General features: G+C 36.7%; 1 protein-coding gene across 3 annotated transcripts in view; it reads left to right on the plus strand.

The window, feature by feature from the left end:
• The window catches only part of tbc1d22a (TBC1 domain family, member 22a), a 157,957-nt gene that overhangs the window by 23,074 nt on the left and 114,095 nt on the right, over nucleotides 1-20,788 (plus strand). The window contains exons 5-8 of one of the 3 annotated variants that reach the window (XM_051890141.1): nucleotides 3,047-3,117; nucleotides 13,040-13,168; nucleotides 16,891-16,953; nucleotides 17,284-17,349. In XM_051890141.1, the coding sequence (XP_051746101.1) occupies nucleotides 3,047-3,117; nucleotides 13,040-13,168; nucleotides 16,891-16,953; nucleotides 17,284-17,349 (329 nt within the window). The remainder of the gene's footprint in view (nucleotides 1-3,046; nucleotides 3,118-13,039; nucleotides 13,169-16,890; nucleotides 16,954-17,283; nucleotides 17,350-20,788) is intronic. The other 2 variants (XM_051890143.1, XM_051890142.1) reach the window with 2 other exon arrangements.

Below are 20,788 nucleotides of genomic sequence, written 5' to 3' on the forward strand. Positions count from 1 at the left end.
TTGGTCTTAAGTAATATTCTAATTTTCTGAGATACTGAATTATGGGATTTTCCTTAGTTGTCAGTTATAATCATCAAAATTAAAAGAAATAAACATTTGAAATATATATCAGTCTGTGTGTAATGAATGAATATAATATACAAGTTTCACTTTTTGAATGGAATTAGTGAAATAAATCAACTTTTTGATGATATTCTAATTATATGACCAGCACCTGTACTTTACACCTCAGTTCAGGTGGGCCATACTGAATTTGTTAATATGTTATTTTGACCACTCAAATTTACATTGTGATTTCACAATAATGATTTCTTTTAATCTGGAGATCAGATTAAAAAAAGTTTGAGTGGTCCTGCTAATGTAATGCAAAGCGTAATTTGGGTCAACATTTCATTTAAGAGCTGACTGGAAATATGATTAATAACATAAACCTTTGAGGCATCTCTGCAAAAATATTGCCATCAATAATAATGAATGATGTGTGAATAAGTAGACCATGTTTGTTTTTACAGTCACTCGTATTTGCATGGCAGTCATAACACTATTCATTATTTATACGCTTCAGTCTTCATTTTGCCCTGACAAAGAAACTGCACAAGAAACATCCAGCTCTGATATCAGAAAGGTTTTTTTATTTTTTTAGAAAAATAAAAACGCTTTCCCCAGAAGGCTCTTGTTGTATTCATGGCACATTTCGTCTATTGTATGAATTTTTAAACCAACCTCTGATTTAAAATTTAGATTTATCTTTGATGTCAAATAAAATGTATGCACATTACACTGCAGCCTGTTGTCAAGGCTCTGAGAAATGACTAATCCACCTTCAACACATTATGATCGCTGCCATCAACCCTTGAAATATGCAATACCGATATGAAATGAGAAATATTTGGTATTAAAGTTCTTTTTCACTCTTTTAAGGCTCTGCAGGGACTCTTTGTCCATTTTAAAAGTCCAATTTGCCTCACTGAGATTTATTCACGTTAGCACTCTTGGGTTCACCAATGCATACTTTTGCAGTGCTTATTGAAAGCATGATGTGCCCATAGAATTCAAATGTTATAGGCTGAATCCTATATTAAATAAGTCAGGGTAGTGTATCTCAAATCATTATATGTTGAAAACAGTTAATCAGAGATGTCTTGATGACACACTATTTACTATTTAGAACATATCAACAGATTTTTGAATTGAATACTACCATGTTATTATACTTTTTATAGTATGTATACAGTATCTAGTATGTACATTATCTTTATGATCATTTATTTATGATGCCAAATCAGCCATTATTTTTAACATATTTTTTAAATAGATTTGATCGGCAAAGGACTTTTTGTACAAAATTGAATGGAATGCAAAATAGATTTTTATTTCCAGGATAATAACTGTACGTCACTCGCTGAATTAAGCATGTGCACAGCTGGGCCTCCCTCATTCAATAAAAACTTTCAGTCATTTATAGAAGTATTATTGCATACATTTCCAGTTCAGTGTGACAATTTATGTAAGAATGGTTTTACAAACAATTTACAGAGCAATTTTCCTTTTATGTTTTATGAATGAGTTCCTGAGAGGTCCGATTTGACAATGTAGTGTACTAGTGTTTGAAAAGTTTTATTGTTGCATATAATGTAGAGCTGCATGATTAATCGTTAAAAGATCACGATCTCGATTCAAACTCCCACGCAATCTCATTCCTAAAAGACAATGATTTTCCTGTGTCTATTAAACCTTTGACAAAGTCACAGCGTATCATTCAAATCTGCGTCGGCCGCTGAGTCAGAGAAAGCAGTTGTCATCTATAGGTATGTAACCGCTTCAAAATAGCCTTTTGAACATCACAGTATGGTTGTGTCTGTTACAAATATTCAAATTATCACAGAAGTACTGGGATAAAAGTTTATAGTTCGTATATAAACACTGATGTCTACGGTAGCGATCAAAATAGACCAAATCACCTTTTGAAAATAACTTGACACTTCAAATAAAGATTATATCAATTACATTGTTACACCAGTAGGTGGCGACAAGTGACTGTTAAAAATGTATTTGACATTGGATCGTTTATTCAAGAGATTCATTCAAAAATGCTGATTCACACACCGTGTCTACACCAGATGTGACTTTTGTCACAAACTGACCATTACAAAGCACTTGGACTACGTCAGAAATAGAACGGGGAATCCATTTACTGTCGGGAATTTGTTGCGTTGAGCCGCATCCAGTGTCGACAACATCACTGATTATAATGGGTTCTATAGTCTTTTGTCGCCGCTCGCGTCTAGTGTAGACACGGTGATACAGTAATGAAACAAGTTACGTATTTAAGAGTCATTGAATCATTCATTCAAACCCAAAAAAAAACAAAACAAATCAAATTAATAAAACATTTCAAATAGACTGCAGCAATTAACATTTTGTCAAAACCTCTTGTAAAATTACGTTATTTAGTTTAGTTGCCTGTTCCGAATCGTAGGAGAATCGTGATCTCTTTTTGAAACACAAAAAATCGTGATTCTCGATTTATCTAGAATCTAATATAGTGTGCTGTTTATTTTTGGAGTAAGTACCGTAAGTGGTATTACTTTCTGAACAATAGCACATGCTGTCTTTTTCGTCAAATATTGCCCACAGTCCTTTACACTGTGGTTCTCTGTGTGAATGTTGGCAATGTACTGGTGTTATTAAAATCTGTTTGCTTTTTATAGTCAACATGAAATTAAAATTGACCCTATTTTTCAGGTTGTTATTGTGCACAATTCGTGGTTCACATTGTTGTTGTTATTATTATATTATGCCCAAAAAATCCTGTCACTAATACTGTCACTAATAGAAGAGTTTTTACTGCAAAACAACACAAAAAGGCCGCAGATATCACTGCAATTTTTAAGGAAACCTGCTGCATTTTGGAATGTAAAAATCAAGTTCTGCAAAATCTTGATAGGACTGTTTAATGATGATTTAGTCTATTCACAAGGAATAAACTCATACTACTATTTTGAGTAGTGACTTTATGTCTAATAAAAATCTTTTCTTTCCGCAGAGGAGCTTCGGAAGTTGAGCTGGTCTGGAATTCCGCGGCAGGTGCGCCCAATCACATGGAAGCTGCTCTCAGTAAGTAGAACAATCTCAGCGCACAGTGAAGTCCTGCTTCAAATGGTCAAGCTCATTAGAGAACTACGGCGCACATCCATTACAAGATGAATCAAAGAATACATAATGCATTCTACATAAATACACATTTATAAGTAATTAGGCTTCCTACTAATGACTTCTAGGATGGAAGCTCAGAGGTCCAGTCGACTGAAAACTAATGGTGCATTAAACTGTTTCAGTGGTCGAGCAAAACCTGAATCTGTGAATGAGCAAATCCTATTTCTGTTAGGTGGACTCTTGGACCACCTGAGCTGAATTTCTTTACATATGCACTTGCATTTTTTGAATCGCACAAAAAGCTCTCAAATCATAACATGAAACATGCTGTTTTGATCATTACAGCTTTAGTGTCTGCTGTCATTAAAGCTAATTTTTTCCTAACTTTAACTTTGTGCTCCATAAACAGAAGTTTTTACAGATTAAAAAATAAAAAATAAAAAGATGGTAAATTAAACAGTAAATGCAATTAAAAAAAAAAAAAAAAACACCAAGTAGAAACATATGTTTCTGCACCTAACCTTGACTGCCCATGGCAGATGTACCCATGTTTTTGTCTTGGTTACTGAAAATGTTCCTACTAATGGTATACTTAATGGGAAATTTAATAATAACACCACAGGGGGGAAAAAAAAATAATGATGATAATAAAATAAATAAGTATTGTGTTTTGGTTTTCTTTAATAGGGATTTGAGTTCAACAGCCAGAAACATTATTAATGGAAATATGCATATGAAATATAATAATAATAATAATAATAATAATAGGAAATATGCAAGTGAATGCTTGGTGCTTGTTGAACGTACTTAACATGCATTCCTACATTACAGTGGCGGGAGAAAACCACATGACTCAAGGTGGTGATGATGTGGTTCAAATGTGTGTCATTTAAACTGGATGTGTTGTTATTCATTTATAAACATGTTGAGTTTGACTGACTTGCTCAGCAATATTCTTTTCAAAATGTTGCTTCATCAAGACAATAGCTGACCTGAAAGAGATATAATTGTAAAAGGATGCATTGCAATTGCATTCTGACACGTCTCAGAATCCAGTGAAACATGAAATGGGGATTGCGTATCGAGAAGCTTTCCATTCGCATACTTGCATTGAATGTTTGAGTCTAAAACGGTAGTGAAGTTTTCAGGACTATTTAATTTTTAACTCTTCTTACTTAAACACAGTCTTTACCTAGAGAGCTAAAATAGCGCATACTAATGGAACCTCTGATGTAATGTGCCATTTTCCATGGGTACAATTGGATCTGTGTTGTACACCACACTAACAATATTGGACAAACTCCAGATGCTATGAAGATATGAAAAACATGTTATTGCGAGCTGTAAAAGGGGCCTTATTCACTGTATTTATAGGGGTTCAACCTTCAAATGGTTTACTACAAATGGGCAGCTAGGAAGAGCTGTGTAGATAAACGTCACTCCACTCCCTTGCCTCTTATGCTGGTTGATACTTGTTCGAATCTCTCGGGGCGGTGTGAGTAGGGCCAGTTAAATTGGTGCCGTGACCCGGATGGCAGTGAGGTTTAAGTGAGTAAGCGTCACCACCTCCTTAAAAGCCAGCTGGTAAAAACTGTGCAGGTAAACCTCCACCCAACCCCCCCGGCCCAACCAGTGTCAACCAGAATTGAAGGGGGGCACACACTTGCTAGTACTCCCACCTCCCATGCCGATTGACATTGGTTCAGATCCCACTCTGAGCAGTGTGAATAGGACCATGGATTTTAAGAAAAAAGAAAATATTTAAAGATTGACCAAAAAAAAAAAAAAAAAAAACACTTTTCACCTTTTTATAATGGATGAAAGATATCAAGTATAACTGGTGTAAAGTTTCCCCCAGGACAGGACTGACGTGATCAGGGGGTTATGTGTGGTCATACCCTTTGACACACAGACAGGCGGCTGTGTGCCCTTCTGCCACACTGATATATGATGTGACAGTCTGAAACAGGATGGAATGGAAGGGGATATTTGATATTCTGACCCCCTTCTAGGCTAGTGTGTGGTCACACACACACAGAAACATCCAATTCACCTGTGTGACCTTCATTTGCCTACGGCTACCTCATCTGTCATCTTGACTCGAACCCTGGACTGCAGCCCCACTCAATCAAACCTCATCGATCCACACTATTGAGCTCCTGCACAGGTGTGCACATTGTGAGTTCATCTGTGTGTGTATTTGTGTTTGAGTGAGTGGAGAGCGAGCGTGAACAGCTGGAATGCATCCTTTAACAAGAGTAATGACCGACGGAGGGCGGCATCACTGTTTGAATGGGCGCTTTAACGCGTGATCAATTCTGTGCATCCTGCTGACGCCTCACAAACTGCCACCGAACTCCGCTCAACGCTTTCCTAAGAAGAAATCATTTCTCTTTTGTCAGGTAGCCCCTAGACTATAAAGATTTCATTAGTGGTGTTTGCTAAGGCAAGAATCATTATTGCTTGTACACAGGATTCAATTTTGTACAAGTAATACATTTTGCAGAATAACACATCCAGTACTCTTTCTGTTTGTCACCTGATGTTTAAACAGACTAAAAATGTACATATAAGTAGGGACCAGAGCCATATATATTTACAGACCAGAATGTCATGGAGACTTGAGTTGGGTTCTTTTGTCTTTGGACAGTAAGCAGCAACCTAGCAACCACCTTGGAATGCCGTAGAAGCCACCTAGAAACCATCTAGAACACCCCAACAGTCACCTGTCAATCACATCAAGCAACACCCTAGCAATAACCTAGCAACCACCTTACATCACACTAGCAACCACCTAGAATTGCCTGGCAACTACCTACAATGCTCTAGAAACCACCTAAAACACATTGCCAATGACCTATTAACCAACTAACAATACCCTAGACCCACCCAGAAGACCCTAGAAATCACCTAGCAACACCCTAGCAATCACTAAACATTACTCTATAAACCACCTAGAACACCCTAGCAATCACATAGAACACCCTAGCAATCAACTTGACAACTTAATAACAATCATCTAGAAACCATTTAACTGTAGCAACCATCTAGAATTCTCTAGAAATCACTCAGAACACCATATCAATCTCTAAGCTATCACCTAACAAAAAACACATAATGGCATCCTAAAAACCACCCAAAACACCTTGACAATCGCCTGTCAATTATCTAACAACACTCAAGAAACCACCCAGAACACCATAGAAATCATATAGCAACAACCTAACAACCACTTAACATCACCCTAGAAACCACCTCTAGCAACCACCTGGTATTCACTAGAAACCACACAGACCACCTTAACAATTGCCTAGCAAACAACTAACAACACCCTAGCAACCGTCTAGGGATCACCTAGAACACCCTAGTGATCACTTAGCAACCACTTGGCAATGCCCTAGCAATTGCCATGCAACCACGAAACCATACAGAACACCCTAGCGGCCACTTAGAAGTCACACAGAACTCCTTAGCAATTGCCCATCAACCACCTAGAAACCATCCAGAACCCTTAAGCAGTTGCCTAGCAACAACCTACAAAACACCTTTTATCAATTGGCTAGCCAACTCCAAGAGCACACCAGTAATCACCTAGCAATGTGCCAGTAATCACCCAGGATATCCCTGCGATACGCTATAAACCACCTACAACGCACTTGCAACTACCTAGAACACAGTAGCCATCACCTAGCAACCCTAGCATTGCTTTTATTACTATTATTAATATTCAAATTATATTCAAATTTAAAAGGCATAATTTGTATAAAAAAAAAAAAAAAAAAAAAATAATGTAAACGGCTTGGTTACTGTTTTGATATAACCAAGATCTTCTCCACACTGAGCTTCTCTACTTCTGCATTGGTTTGAATGAACAAAGCAGCAGCACCACATCTTGTTGGTTCAAATAGGCAAAAAAACAAAACAAAAAACAAAAAATATTTTAAAACACAATGACTCTTACATAATCTCATACACCGTTTTTCGAATATTCAAAATTCAAATTTTAATTTGACAGCCCTAACTGGGAACCAATAAAACCTATTGAAGAGAATGTCACATCCAAGTGTGCTGCACAAGTCCTGAAAAGTGAAGCCAAAGCATTTCAATCGCCCCCTGGTGGCTGGCTGCAATATAAGTCATAAGCCCCGCCCTCTCCATGTATTCGAATGGGATGCGACCCAAACTAAAAAATCCAATTAGACTTGAAATAATGTTTTTCCAAAGATCATTTCTGCCATTTTAGGTAGTTCTTATCACTCAGACGTTAATTTTTCTAAAAAATTTGGTTTTATTTATTTAATGCTATAAAAACAGGGTGTAATGTCAATGATTGACAGCTTGCTATTGAGTCTGCGGAATGTGTGGGCGGGACCTTGATTTCATGGCTCCACTACTGCGCAGACTTGGGCACCCAACGGCGTAATCTGCAGCGACCATTACTGGGATATTTTGCCTTAATTTTTCTACAGTGGAAGGAAGCGGAGACACGCTGATCTTTTTTACAGTCTCTTGGCTTGATGCGAACACTTGTAACAGAGTGTTTTGTTACGTGAGCTAAAGGCACAGTCGCCAAGACAAAAAGAGCCCACAATCCCCTGCCGCCTTGTTTATTTGTGGGCCTGACAACAATAACTGCTGAAAAATTGGCTTGTACTGGTTAAAAAGTGCAGTTATGAGTGTTCCAAAATTACATTTCATAGGTATACGATAAAAAAAGACTTACCTCAGTGTCTCATATTCTCTGTGGTAACTTTTTGGGGGGAGAAAGACCCATCTCTTTCTCACCCACCCACACTCAGTGAAATAGCACACGGTGGGCTTTAATAAATAAAAGGATAAAGCTGTGCAGATGATTAAATGGTGGTTTCAGTCGCACTAATACGAGGTGTTTGAGTAATGGCGTCCCGTCGTGAGCAGGTGGGAGTGGGTTGATGCAGAGCCAGCGCCTGGACACAGACCTTACGCATGTGTTCATCCAAACCCAGCTGCTGGGAAACATTTATTACCGGCCTGTTGTTCCTGGACCTCTGCACCTGCTGTGAACAATGCCATGTTCTCTCTCTCTCGCTTTCTCTTTTTTCTGGCGACAAAATGAGAACAACAACTTCATTTCATGTTTATTTCACCTCATGCAGTGTTAATACACGAGTGCTAGATCAGTGTTGTCGTCTTTTGTGGATGTTATTAATAACAACAGTTTCTTTTTGTGGATGAAAATACATCTTTGTTAAAATGCCTTTTTTGAATATTACCTTTAACGCAGTGTGTAATATACACTATATTGCCAAAAGTTTTGGGACGCCTGCCTTTACGCCTGCATGAACTTTAATGACATCCCATTCTTAATCCGTAGGGTTTAATATGGAGATGGCCCACCCTTTGCAGCTATAACAGCCTCAACTCTTCTGGGAAGGCTTTCCACAAGGTTTAGGAATGTGTTTATGGGAATTTCTGACCATTCTTCTAGAAGCGCATTTGTGAGGTCAGGCAGTGATGTTGGCGAGAAGGCCTGGCTCGCAGTCTCCGCTCTAATTCATCTCAAAGGTGTTCTATCGGGTTGAGGTCAGGACTCTGTGCAGGCCAGTCAAGTTCTTCCACATCAAACTCGCTCATCCATGTCTTTATGGACCTTGCTTTGTGCACTGGTGCGCAGTCATGTTGGAACAGGAAGGGGCCATCCCCAAGTTGAGAGCATGAAATTGTCCAAAATGTCTTGGTATGCTGAAGCATTAAGAGTTCCTTTCACTGGAACTAAGGGGCCAAGCCCAACCCCTGAAAAACAACCTCACATCATAATCCCCCCTCCACCAAACTTTACACTTGGCACAATGCAGTCAGGCAAGTACTGTTCTCCTAGCAACTGCCAAACCCAGACTCGTCCATCGGATTGCCAGACAGAGAAGCGCGATTCGTCACTCCAGAGAACACGTCTCCACTGCTCTAGAGTCCAGTGGCGGCATGCTTTACACCACTGTATCCGACGCTTTGCATTGCACTTGGTGATGTAAGGCTTGGATGCAGCTGCTCGGCCATGGAAACCCATTCCATGAAGCTCTCTATGCACTGTTCTTGAGCTAATCTGAAGGCCACACAAAGTTTGGAGGTCTGTAGCTATTGACTCTGCAGAAAGTTGGAGACTTCTGCGCACTGTGCGCCTCAGCATGCGCTGACCCCGCTCTGTGATTTTACATGGCCTACCACTTCTTGGCTGAGTTACTGTTGTTCCCAATTGCTTCCCCTTTGTTATGATACCACTAACAGTTGACCGTGGAATATTTAGTAGTGAGGAAATTTCACGAATGGACTTATTGCACAGGTGGCAACCTATCACGGTACCATGCTTGAATTCACTGTGCTCCTGAGAGTGACCCATTCTTTCACAAATGTTTGTAGAAGCAGTCTGCATGCCTAGGTGCTTGATTTTATACATCTGTGGCCATGGAAGTGATTGGAACACCTGAATTCAATTATTTGGAGGGGTGTCCCAATACTTTTGGCAATATAGTGCAGCTGTTTGTTAATGTAAAAGTGCACGACAAATAAAGTTAAAGGGTTTGTTCACCCCAAAATGAAAATTCTGTCATTAATTACTCACCCTCATGTCATTCCACACCCGTAAGACTTTCGTTCTATGGAAGACAAACATAAGCAGAAGCTCAACCAAATCTGCTACATGCGCGAGAACAAACCTTTTCCGGAAGCTCAAACGCGCTGCGTAACCAATAAGGTTCATTCTTGTGTGTTATGCAGCATGTTTGAGCTTCTTTTGTTCTTGCGCGTGTAGCAGGTTTGGTTGAGCTTCTGCTTATGTTCATTGATCATTGTTTACATGCGAATAAACAAAATAAATTAAATCTGTTCGTCATAACAAGCGATCAGTTCTCTTCAGAAAATTTGGACGAAACCACTCGATTCATATCGATTAGTTTTCCGATCTCTTTATGAAGTTTTTGAAGCGTCAAAGTGGTAGATGCAAAGGCAGTAAATGGAAGGAAATCTGACAGCATTCTGTCATCAAAAATATCTTAATTTGTTTTCCGAAGAAGAACGAAAGTCTTATGGGTGTGGAACGACATGAGGGTGAGTAATTAATGACAGAATTTTAATTTTGGGGTGAACTAACCAGTTCTTCGAGGGGAAAAAAAAAAAAAAAAAAAAAAAAAAAGATTCTGAACTGCCGAAATGAGTTGTCAGCAATTCCAGTCTTGCTTACTGTTACATACCTATTTAACAAGTTTGGATAATGACAATGTCTACTTTGTCCCACCCTCAAACACTTTAGTTTGGTTCGTGTTGTCAACATGTCGAGAAGACGCTGTTTTCTGTGCTGCAAATCCACTTCGCATAAATTTCAAAAGGATAGGGACTCGCGCTGGAATTGATACAGAAAAACCGATGGCATCATTACCGTTCATGTCATTGTGTATGACATGAACGTTTTGTTTCCGACACCTGCTGTAAGCGGTAGACCAATTACGACAGACTGGGCTCTCTGACCAATCAGAGCCGAGTAGCTCTCAAAAAGGAGGGGTTTAGAGAGACTGAATCTTTGAGCGAACTGTTTTCAGACTCTTTGAGAAATGAGATGATGTATATGTATATTATGAGAAAATTAAAGCGTTTTTTTTTTTGTAGGGCTGTCAATCGATTAAAATATTTAATCACGAATAATACCATGATTGTCATGAGTTAACTCGTGGTTAATCGCAAGTTAATCACACATTTTTATTTGTAATCTTTACATTTTTTCCGTAACAAAACATCGAAAGCTCAGCCAAACAGCTTATCAAAGCTGTATAGGGTGGGTTTTTATTTCTCGCCTCCATAAATATATCTAGTAGTACAGCTAATGTAAGGGCTAGAAATCAGTTGGGGTTATCCTTTGCTGAAACTCCCTCGTCGTTGTGGAGAGCGCGGTTCATGGTTGCATAGCAATGACAGACGCCACGGGAGCGCAAGCGCTTTGGAAAGAAGGAAAAAGTGGCGCGGCCGCGCTTTCCACGCATTTTTAGACGCGACATGTGAACGGCCCCATCTGTAGTGAAGCATTGACTAGAGTGGCCGCGTCGAAGCAGTAATGCATAGTGTAAATAAGGGGTAAAGGCGTTTTTAGACGTGACATGTGACTGGCCCCTATGGCTGCATCTCCATTTCTCCAACTACGGGCTAGGCCACAGGTCAAACAGAAAATGTGCGCTGCATTAATCATGCGTTAATAAAATTAGTGCCGTTAAAATGAATTTGCATTAATGCATTAAGGCGTTAATTTTGACAGCCCTAGTTTTTTGACCTTGGGTGCATGTTAACCTATTGCAGGAAACATCCAAAATGAAAATAGGAACCTTTAACATATTATAATAGGGGCACTTTAATTCTGGAAGTTAGCACTTTTGTAAAAGTCTGAAGATGAATTACACTGATGCCAAAACCCAGACAGTATAAATAAGACCTTGTAACCCAACCTGACCCAGTACTGTGAAATTTTAAGACTAAACACATTGTTCAATGTAGTTGGTCAGTATTTGTATTCATTTTCAGTGTGCAAAATGAGACACAGATTCTCATGACCTCTGGAAATAGGTGTGTGAACACATATTTATCGTCAGTTTGGAAAAAAGACAGACTGACAAACAAAAAATATGGGTAAATATGGAGAGAAAAATAGTAAGGTCATTTGACATTATCATCCTTCATGTGCCCATTATTGTTAGACAGTAAGGGAACATCATTAGGTTATTTAGAGTTATTTTCATCTTATGCCTTGTGACCTCTCAAGATTGCTGTTACATTATCTACACCCTTTTAAATTCCTTTGATAACTGAACCTGTATGGCATTTTTCAGAAAATTAATAAAACTTTCAATAAAAATTTCATTAAGATATCCCTAGAATTTGCAAATTCTAGCTCTGATTTTAGAAGTTATCCAGTAATCACATTGTCTGATAAACTTTGTCATGCCTGAGAGAAAATGAGACGTAAGATGTGTGTTATTCAAGGCAAATATAACTTCCTGTCTTTTCCAATCAATTTTTTGTTAGTTTTGTTAAATCATGCAAAATGTGTGATATTATTTAATTGTATGTGTATAGAACACATAAGCTATAAAAATAAGAAGAAAAGTAAATGTTTAACATGTCATTAGAATTTTTGGAACTTGAGATATGGTGGAAATAAAATTTTGTTGGTTTAGAATTTGGAAATTATTAGAATTTTGTGGTTCATATACACACTGTTGGATATTGTTAATAGAAGAAAATAAACTAGCAAGTCTGGAAAGTGTTTTCTAAAAGTCCATAGGGTCAAACATGCCTATAAGCTGAAGAAACACTCCCATGTACCCCATCAAGTTTAATAACTACCATTTTTAACTCTATGGTTTTCTGTTAATAATGTGAACATTACTTATAATGTGTTAGACTTAATTACATATACATATGCTAATGGAGCATACAGAAGAGCACTGCTTGCCACACATACATCTTGTCACAGAACTCGTCTGAGCGTGGAAGTAAAAAATAGCCACATGGGGGAGCGTCTTGTGTGATAAATGGATTTCTGTGCTTGTAGATTTTTGTGCAATCAATTACTTTATCAAGAGACTTTCTTTTCTGGGCCTGAACATCTGCTGTGTTCTCATTCTCTTGCTATGGCAGTAATAAGAGGAAATGTAACTTTAAATGTGACTGATATCAACTTAGTGGCCCAAAACTCTTGGAAACCTTAACTTTTTTCTGAGTTCTGATTTTAAATTAGCAGCTATTTTTCTAGGAAAGGCAAACAAACATTTTGTTAGCGAGCGCAGATCTATATCAGATTGATTTAGAGGTATCTCGTCTGGGCCGCTATAAACATTAGCTTTTGTATTTGCTCGTCTCTTTACAGGGGTACCTGCCTGCCAATGCAGAGCGGAGGGAAAGCACATTGCAGAGGAAGCGGCAGGAATACTTCGGCTTTATTGAGCAGTACTATGATTCCCGTAATGATGAACACCATCAGGACACATACAGACAGGTAAAAGACTATATATAGATCTAGATGGGATACAAATTTGTGTTCTATGACTTTTTATAAGCTTTAAAACTATGAACTATGAACTAGTATCTTCTATCTGACATAAAATAACAAACAAACTAGTTTTAAACACAGTAAATGTGTATCACCCCAAGTTTTTTTGGTATGAAAATAGCTTTCAATCAAACTGTACTGGTAATGTGGTTGAAATCTAAAATTAATATTTGGGTCATTGACGAATAATGTTTTTAAAAGAAAAAAAAAACAAAACAAAAAAACATAATGGAGATATAATTAATTTTGAAGTTTTATTAAGTTTTAACAATGAGATTATGTGGTTTTTATAATCAGTTAACACTGCTTTTGTCATTTTTTTACAAGATGGACAAAATTTGTCACCAAAAAAGTCATTTGGTTTAACCAAAATTTCGGTTTTACCGAATGACACTTTTGGTTATACCGAATGACGATATTTTTAAACAATGCTAACCGGCTGTTAGCTCGCTAGCTACCTAGCAAAAGGACAATCAAACATTTTATATTTAGTACAAGTTTTTAAAATATTACAACATTTTCCATGTTTTATAGCGGTTGTACAGAATGACCTGATTTTTCAGGACATGCGTATGAGCAAGTGAAAACTTGAATTTTTAAAATAGTTAAAAGAGAGTTAGTTACTTTGTTTCACGACCATGTGGTCCTTTGCAGGTGTCTGAATGATGTCACATCCTGTCACATGATATTGACCACATAACTTGGTCCAAAATGGTCCCTTTATATTGGTTACTCCGAATTACATCAATGAAATTCATTTTTCCGGACATTCTTTCTCATAACAAAGCAACGACTTCTACACATAATTTTAATACCATTAAAATATAATAATATAATATATATATACATACATACATTTTAATCACAAATGAAATGGCTGTATTGGCCTTTGGACGGTTAAACCGAATGACCTTTTGACACTTCAAAATCTTTAAAATATCTTTTATATGTAGGAAAATATAATTAAAACTATTTGGATTCAATAAAAGAGATCTAGTTGTACTACTTTACATACTTTGAATGTCATATCTTTGTTTTTTTTATTATTATTAAGGCCTTTGGACAAAAAAATGACCCATCACGTCATTGACCCTTTTATAGAATTGTTATTTATAAAGTGATAATGCTGATATAATATTTAATCTTTTCACTGACCTTTTTTTGGATCAATAAAAATCCCTATTTTGTAAAAAAATAGGTCTCATTCACTAAGCTTTGTAAAAAAATTTGTGCGTTAAATCTGCGTGCGAACAATTCTTACGAACAAATCGTGATTCACCAAAAACTTTCGTACTAACATTTATTCTAAAAAAAAAAACAAAAAAAAAAAAACATTTTACTCTGTGTGGCCTTATAATTGTGTTAAGAAGTTATATTTAATCTTAAAACGACTATTATATTATATTATATTATATTATATTGCATATGTTTGACAAGAGTGATGCAAGGCTGTAAAGGTTGTACTAAAAGCACTTATATGGAGATGGTTTGGGTGTGTTTTATGCAAATTACTAACATGTGGCCGCTCATAATAGAATACTTTTCGTGAGAAGTTCTTTTCTGCATACAAATACAAAAAAAATCCATGCAATTATTAGTGAATGAGACCCAATGTTCCCATTTTATTCCTTATTCATGGAAAAGGCTTCCTACAGTACTGGAGAATGCTACTAACTGAACTTTATGTAGGATGACAGCAATAATTAGCTGAATCAAAGACTCTGGAGATTATTCAGAACTTCCTGTGATTTCCTTTTAACTTCCTATACAGCTTTGCACAGCCAGTACGAATTCTGCTGTAAATAGAAGAATGTTTAAGTTCAAAGCCAGCAGTTTAGTTGTGCCAGGAGTTTAATGTAATATAGTCAGGGTTTTTGGTTGTGTTTTACCTACTGATTGAGGTCTTGGCAGCAGCAGTGTGTTAGCTTTGCCAAAACACTGTTATGTTAGAAGCTCAGAGTGTTTAGAAATGCCAACAGCAGCTAGTGTTTGATATTTAGATGCTGAAGAGGAAAAGATGACAAGGAAGGTTTAAAGCTCCTGTGAATTGGCAGGAGGATGTGAAGATCAAACTGTTGCTGTCACTCTGATCTGATAAATGTCTACCTGATTTAAGACTGACGTCTAGTGATCACTGACGATGTGAGATTAACACATTTGTTTCACCTCTCGCAAGCTATATCTGGGTGATTCTCACAGGCCTGCTAAGAGCATTTCTTGTATTTCACTTTAAAATGTAAAAAAAAAAAAAAAAAAAAAGAAATAATAAGATGCTTTTTATGATCATTAAAGGGTTAGTTCACCCAAAAATGAAAATTCAGTCATTAATTACTCACCCTCATGTCGTTCCACATCCATAAGACCTACGTTCATCTTCAGAACACAAATTAAGATATTTTTTGATGAAATCCGATGGCTCAGTGAGGCCTGCATTGCCAGCAAGACAATTAAGATTTTTAAATGCCCATAAAGGAATTAAAGACATATTTAAAACAGTTTATGTGACTACAGTGGTTCAACCTTAATGTTATGAAGCGACGAGAATACTTTTTGTGTGCCAAAAACAACAACAAAATAACTACTTTATTCAACACTGATGGGCGATCTCAAAACACTGCTTCATGAAGATTTACGAATCTTTTGTTTCGAATCAGTGGTTCGGAGCGTGTATCAAACTGCCAAAGTCACGTGATTTCAGTAAACAAGGCTTTGTTATGTCATAAGCGTTTCGAAATTTCAATGGTTCACCATTGTGACTTTGGCAGTTTGATACACGCTCCGAACCACTGATTCAAAACAAAAGATTCATAAAGCTTCGAAGCTTCATGAAGCAGTGTTTTGAAATCGCCCATTACTAGATATTGTTGAATAAAGTTATTTTGTTTTTTTGACGCACAAAAGGTATTCTCGTCGCTTCATAACATTAAGGTTGAACCACTGTAGTCACATGAACTGTTTTAAATATGTCTTTAGTACCTTTCTGGGCATTAAAAGTGTAAATGAACTTGCTGTCAATGCAGACTTGTGTTCCGAAGATGAACGAAGGTCTTACAGGTGTGGAACAACATGAGGGTGAGTAATTAATGACAGAATTTTCATTTTTGGGTGAACTAACCCTTTAAGGCTTTTTTGGCATTGTGACATTTTCATGACAGTTATATCCCCAAGTCAGGAAAATTGTGTTAAAAAAAATGTTTAAATTGTGAAGCATTTTAGCTAATCTCAAATATATTTTACAAAATTAAAATGAAAAATATTTGTTTATACTTGAAAATATTTTTGAGACATTAGTACAAGGATAAATTCTCATTACAAGAATGCAAAATAACGTTTTTTGTTTTTTGTTGTTGTTTGTTTTTTTTTTTAATAAATAATTAATATTTTAAACGCATCATTTAGTGTTTGTACTGCCTTAAATTTATGCAGATATTTAAAAAAAAAAAATCCAGACTTAATGAGAATGACCTCTGTGAAGAATTGGGTTGCAAAGTGCTTAATTATCATGAGAATATCAAATGCAACAAACAAACAAACAAACAAACAAACATAATGATCATACTTGTGTATTTGTGTGTGTTTGTCATCTCTCAGTTCCATAACTCTCTGTATGTTCTTGACATCAACATTTTGTATATATGTGTGTATGTGTGTGTTTTCTGAACCATCAGATTCACATAGATATTCCCCGGATGAGTCCGGAAAGTTTAGTTCTGCAGCCCAAGGTGACCGAGGTAAGAAGACTGATGGACCACACTGAGTCACGCCACATGCTTCTGTCCACCAGTCACCCAAAAGCATGTCACTCAATCATCCATCTGTCTGTCTGTCTGTCAAACTGTCTGTCTGGTCAGCCAGCTGAGTCTCGATCTCAAAATATTTTGTTGGAAATCTTGCATTAAGGTACATAGGAAGTACAATCCAGAACACAGGAAGTAGAATTCAGTGAGTTTCTTCTCAGGTGCAGCCTCAAACGGCCAGACCCGTTTCTCTCCGAGCTTTCTTGCTAGTCCGTTCTGTCCTAACCTGCTTGTGCCTCCTCTTTTTGTGTCTCTTCCCTGCAGATTCACATTGACATACCGAGAACTAATCCTCTTATACCTCTCTTTCAACAAGCTTCTGTGCAAGAGGTGAGATGTTTGCACCACCCATTTTACTCAGCTTGACTCGTTCACCCTCACAAAATCACACCCAGCCACAAAAAGCATCTTAATGAAACAATTCACCTCAGAATGAGCATTCTGTCATCTATAATTCATTGCAAACGCATATGATTATATTTCTTCCATGAAACACAAGAGAAATCTCAAGACTGTGGTGGTCAGTGTTTTCCATACATTTAGAATGAAAAGCTTTCAAGTTTCAAAAAGGATGCACAATAGAAGTATCATAAAAGAGATCAATATATAACATTGATGTGTGTGGAAGAACAGACTAAAAATCTAAGTTGGTATTTACTGGTAGTCTTAGTCTTAAGCACATATACCCAAGTTGGGAAAAATGTTAATTTAATTTTATTAAATGTAAAGAATTTTAATCTCAAATATTATTTTACATATATATATATATATATATATATATATATATATATATATATATATATATATATATATTATTATATTATATATATATTATTTTTTTCAAGGGCAAATTCTAACAATAATGCAAAAAAAAAAAAAAAAATTATTTGAAATATTTCATATTTTAAATTTCTCATTAAATGAGTATACATATTGTAGTGTTTGTCATACGGTTTAAATTTATGCTGATTTTAATTACAAAAAAAAAGTCTACACATAATGAGAATCATTGAAAATTATTATTATTATTATTTTTTTTTTGAAAGTGCTTTATTGTTATTAAAATATCTAATGCAACAAAATCATAATGAACTCATCTTAATTTCCACTCTGTTCCTCATACAAATATATGTACAATCTTCAGAATACATAAAATATTGTGTGTAATTCCTTTGGACCACTTATAATGCTTTTGCATCCATTTTGAAGGTTTGAAAACTTCGGGAACTAGTCCTGTTTCATTATAATTGCATAAGCAAGAGCGACCAGTACAGTTCTTTAAAACATTTCCTTCTGTATTCCTTGGGAGAATATAGGTCATACAGGTTTGAAATGACATGAGATGAGTAAATAATTTTCATTTGAGAATTGATCCTTTGAACTAAGTTCGATCGCGTTGAGTAGGAGCTGCAGGTCATGTTGCGTCAACTTGTTGTAGGTTGCATGTTGGCTTTGAAATGCTATCACTGTATTTGTATCACATGATAGCATGCAAATATCTTGTAATAATGTCTGTGTCTTTGAGGCATGCACTAACAAATTTCAATTAGCGAACACACTTTGTGCCGTCAAACATACTGCTATCCCCGATGTACAGTAAAGGGAAGTGTGGGAACAATGTTCTGTTCCAAACCCTGAGCTCCTTTGCTTTAACTGAGAAGAACCTTTTTTAGCAGACACCTTAATCTAAACCAGGGATGGGCAACAAGGATCCGTGGCTCTACCAGAGATGGTAGAGGGCTAGCTTGGATCACGTGTTTCTTGATAACCAATCACATTACAGCCTTGACGTCATTGATTTTCTTTCATAGTTGTGCGACAGTCAGTCATAGTTTGCGGATGCCATAGAAATGAATGAGAAGTGCCGTAAACTGAATCATACTTGTCGCGCAATTGACTTCTCTTAAAGGAACACTCCACTTTTTTTGAAAATAGGCTCATTTTCCAACTCCCCTAGAGTTAAACAGTTGAGTTTTACCTTTTTCGAATCCATTCAGCCGATCTCTGGGTCTGGCGGAACCACTTTTAGCATAGCTTAGCATAGTTCATTGAATCTGATTAGACCCTTAGCATCTCGCACAAAAATGACCAAAGAGTTTCTATATTTTTCCTATTTAAAACTTGACTCTTCTGTAATTACATCGTGTACCAAGACCAACGGAAAATGAAAAGTTGCGATTTTCTAGGCCGATATGGCCTATTTTTTTGGCCTATTTTTTTCTTCATTTTAGCACACATATCAAATCAAACCAAACATGTGAATGGTGATACTTCAAATATATTAAAAGATCAAGAAAAGAAAAGAAAAAGCCAGAGCAGATGTCTGAGGATAGGGAATTCACACATCCCATGCTTGACATGAATAATGTCCTGTGATTGGCTGAGGTTGTGACCTTCAGTTTGTTTACTGCTCTAGTGTGGTGAACATCTTTGCTTATGCTGGGTGAGCGTTTTTGTAGGCCTGCTGCCGGAGTTCCACTTAACTAGACCCAACACAGCCTTGTAATCTCATATTCAACAAATTAAATTTAGTGTGATGGGCTTTCTAGACATGAATTTCAATCGCAAACACGGGTCTGTCGATGCATCTTGGCCCTGAGCAAGATTCCTTCTCTTCCCCTGCTGCCTTTCAAAAAATTATTTCGCATTTAAAAGGAGTATCAAAAACAAGCAGTGTTTGGAGTATGGAGACCTCAACTATGGATGTCTCCTAACCAAATAAATGGATAATATATTCGCTCCAGGCACTTTAGTACATTCCAGCTCGCCCATTGATTTCTGCTGCCCGGTTTAGTGTCTAATTTCCACTATGTAATGGGCTTCTGGAGGAGATCTTGCCATGACTACCTCAAGGAGAAGAGACAGGGTGGGAGGGTTCGAGAGAGAAAAGAGGCATGAGATGTCAGCTATGTGGAAAAACTCACATTATCAGTCTAAAGTCTTTGATAAATGGAGCTTTGATCATAGAAAAGAACGCAGATGAGAAAGCCGCACCATTTGATCGACAGAATCCGGAAAAAACGAGCGTGAGCTGCCTTGTACACATTTATTGTTTAGGGCTCAACGTGAGAGATGAGTTTATTTGGGGATGACAGATACATTACGCTCTGAAAGGAGCGCGGGAGATGTCAGTTGCATGCGTCAGAGAGGAGAGAAGAGAAAGAGACTTCTATTTTCCCTCTTGATTTAAGTCAAACTTCATGCTTCTTTCCATTGTGTTGACAGCAAGGTGAGATGAGAACACACAAAAAAAGACAGAAAAAAAAAAAAAAAAATGTCACCATCACTTTGAATTAAGGTATTGCCTCCAAAGAAAGGAATGCAAAAGTCCCACAAAAGTTCTTGGTTTTTACTGTCAAAAAGATCAACTTAAAAACAACATCAGGAGTTACAGAGCTGAAGTTACTCAAAACTCAGACAATGTATATTCATAAATATTTAAAAAAAAAAAAAAAAAAAAAAAAAAAAAAAAAATGAACATGATTTTACCAAGTAGGACATGTTCCTGAATCACATCTTTTACTCAAATTACTGATAATTTGTTTTTTACTTTTTTTGCCAAAACAAATGAAGACGAGACAGAACACTGTAAAAAGTAATACGCTCTATCTACTCAATAAAATTGTGGCAACAGATTACAAGCAGTATTATTAATTAAATTCAACATATAAGAATTGAGTTAGAATTAATCAAATTAATTCCTTAAAAGTCGACCATTTAAATTAACAAACACCATTACAAAAACCACAAACTGACAAAAACCACAAAC

The sequence above is a fragment of the Ctenopharyngodon idella genome, chromosome 4, assembly GCF_019924925.1.
Source record: "Ctenopharyngodon idella isolate HZGC_01 chromosome 4, HZGC01, whole genome shotgun sequence".
In the NCBI taxonomy this organism is placed as follows: Eukaryota; Metazoa; Chordata; class Actinopteri; order Cypriniformes; family Xenocyprididae; genus Ctenopharyngodon; species Ctenopharyngodon idella.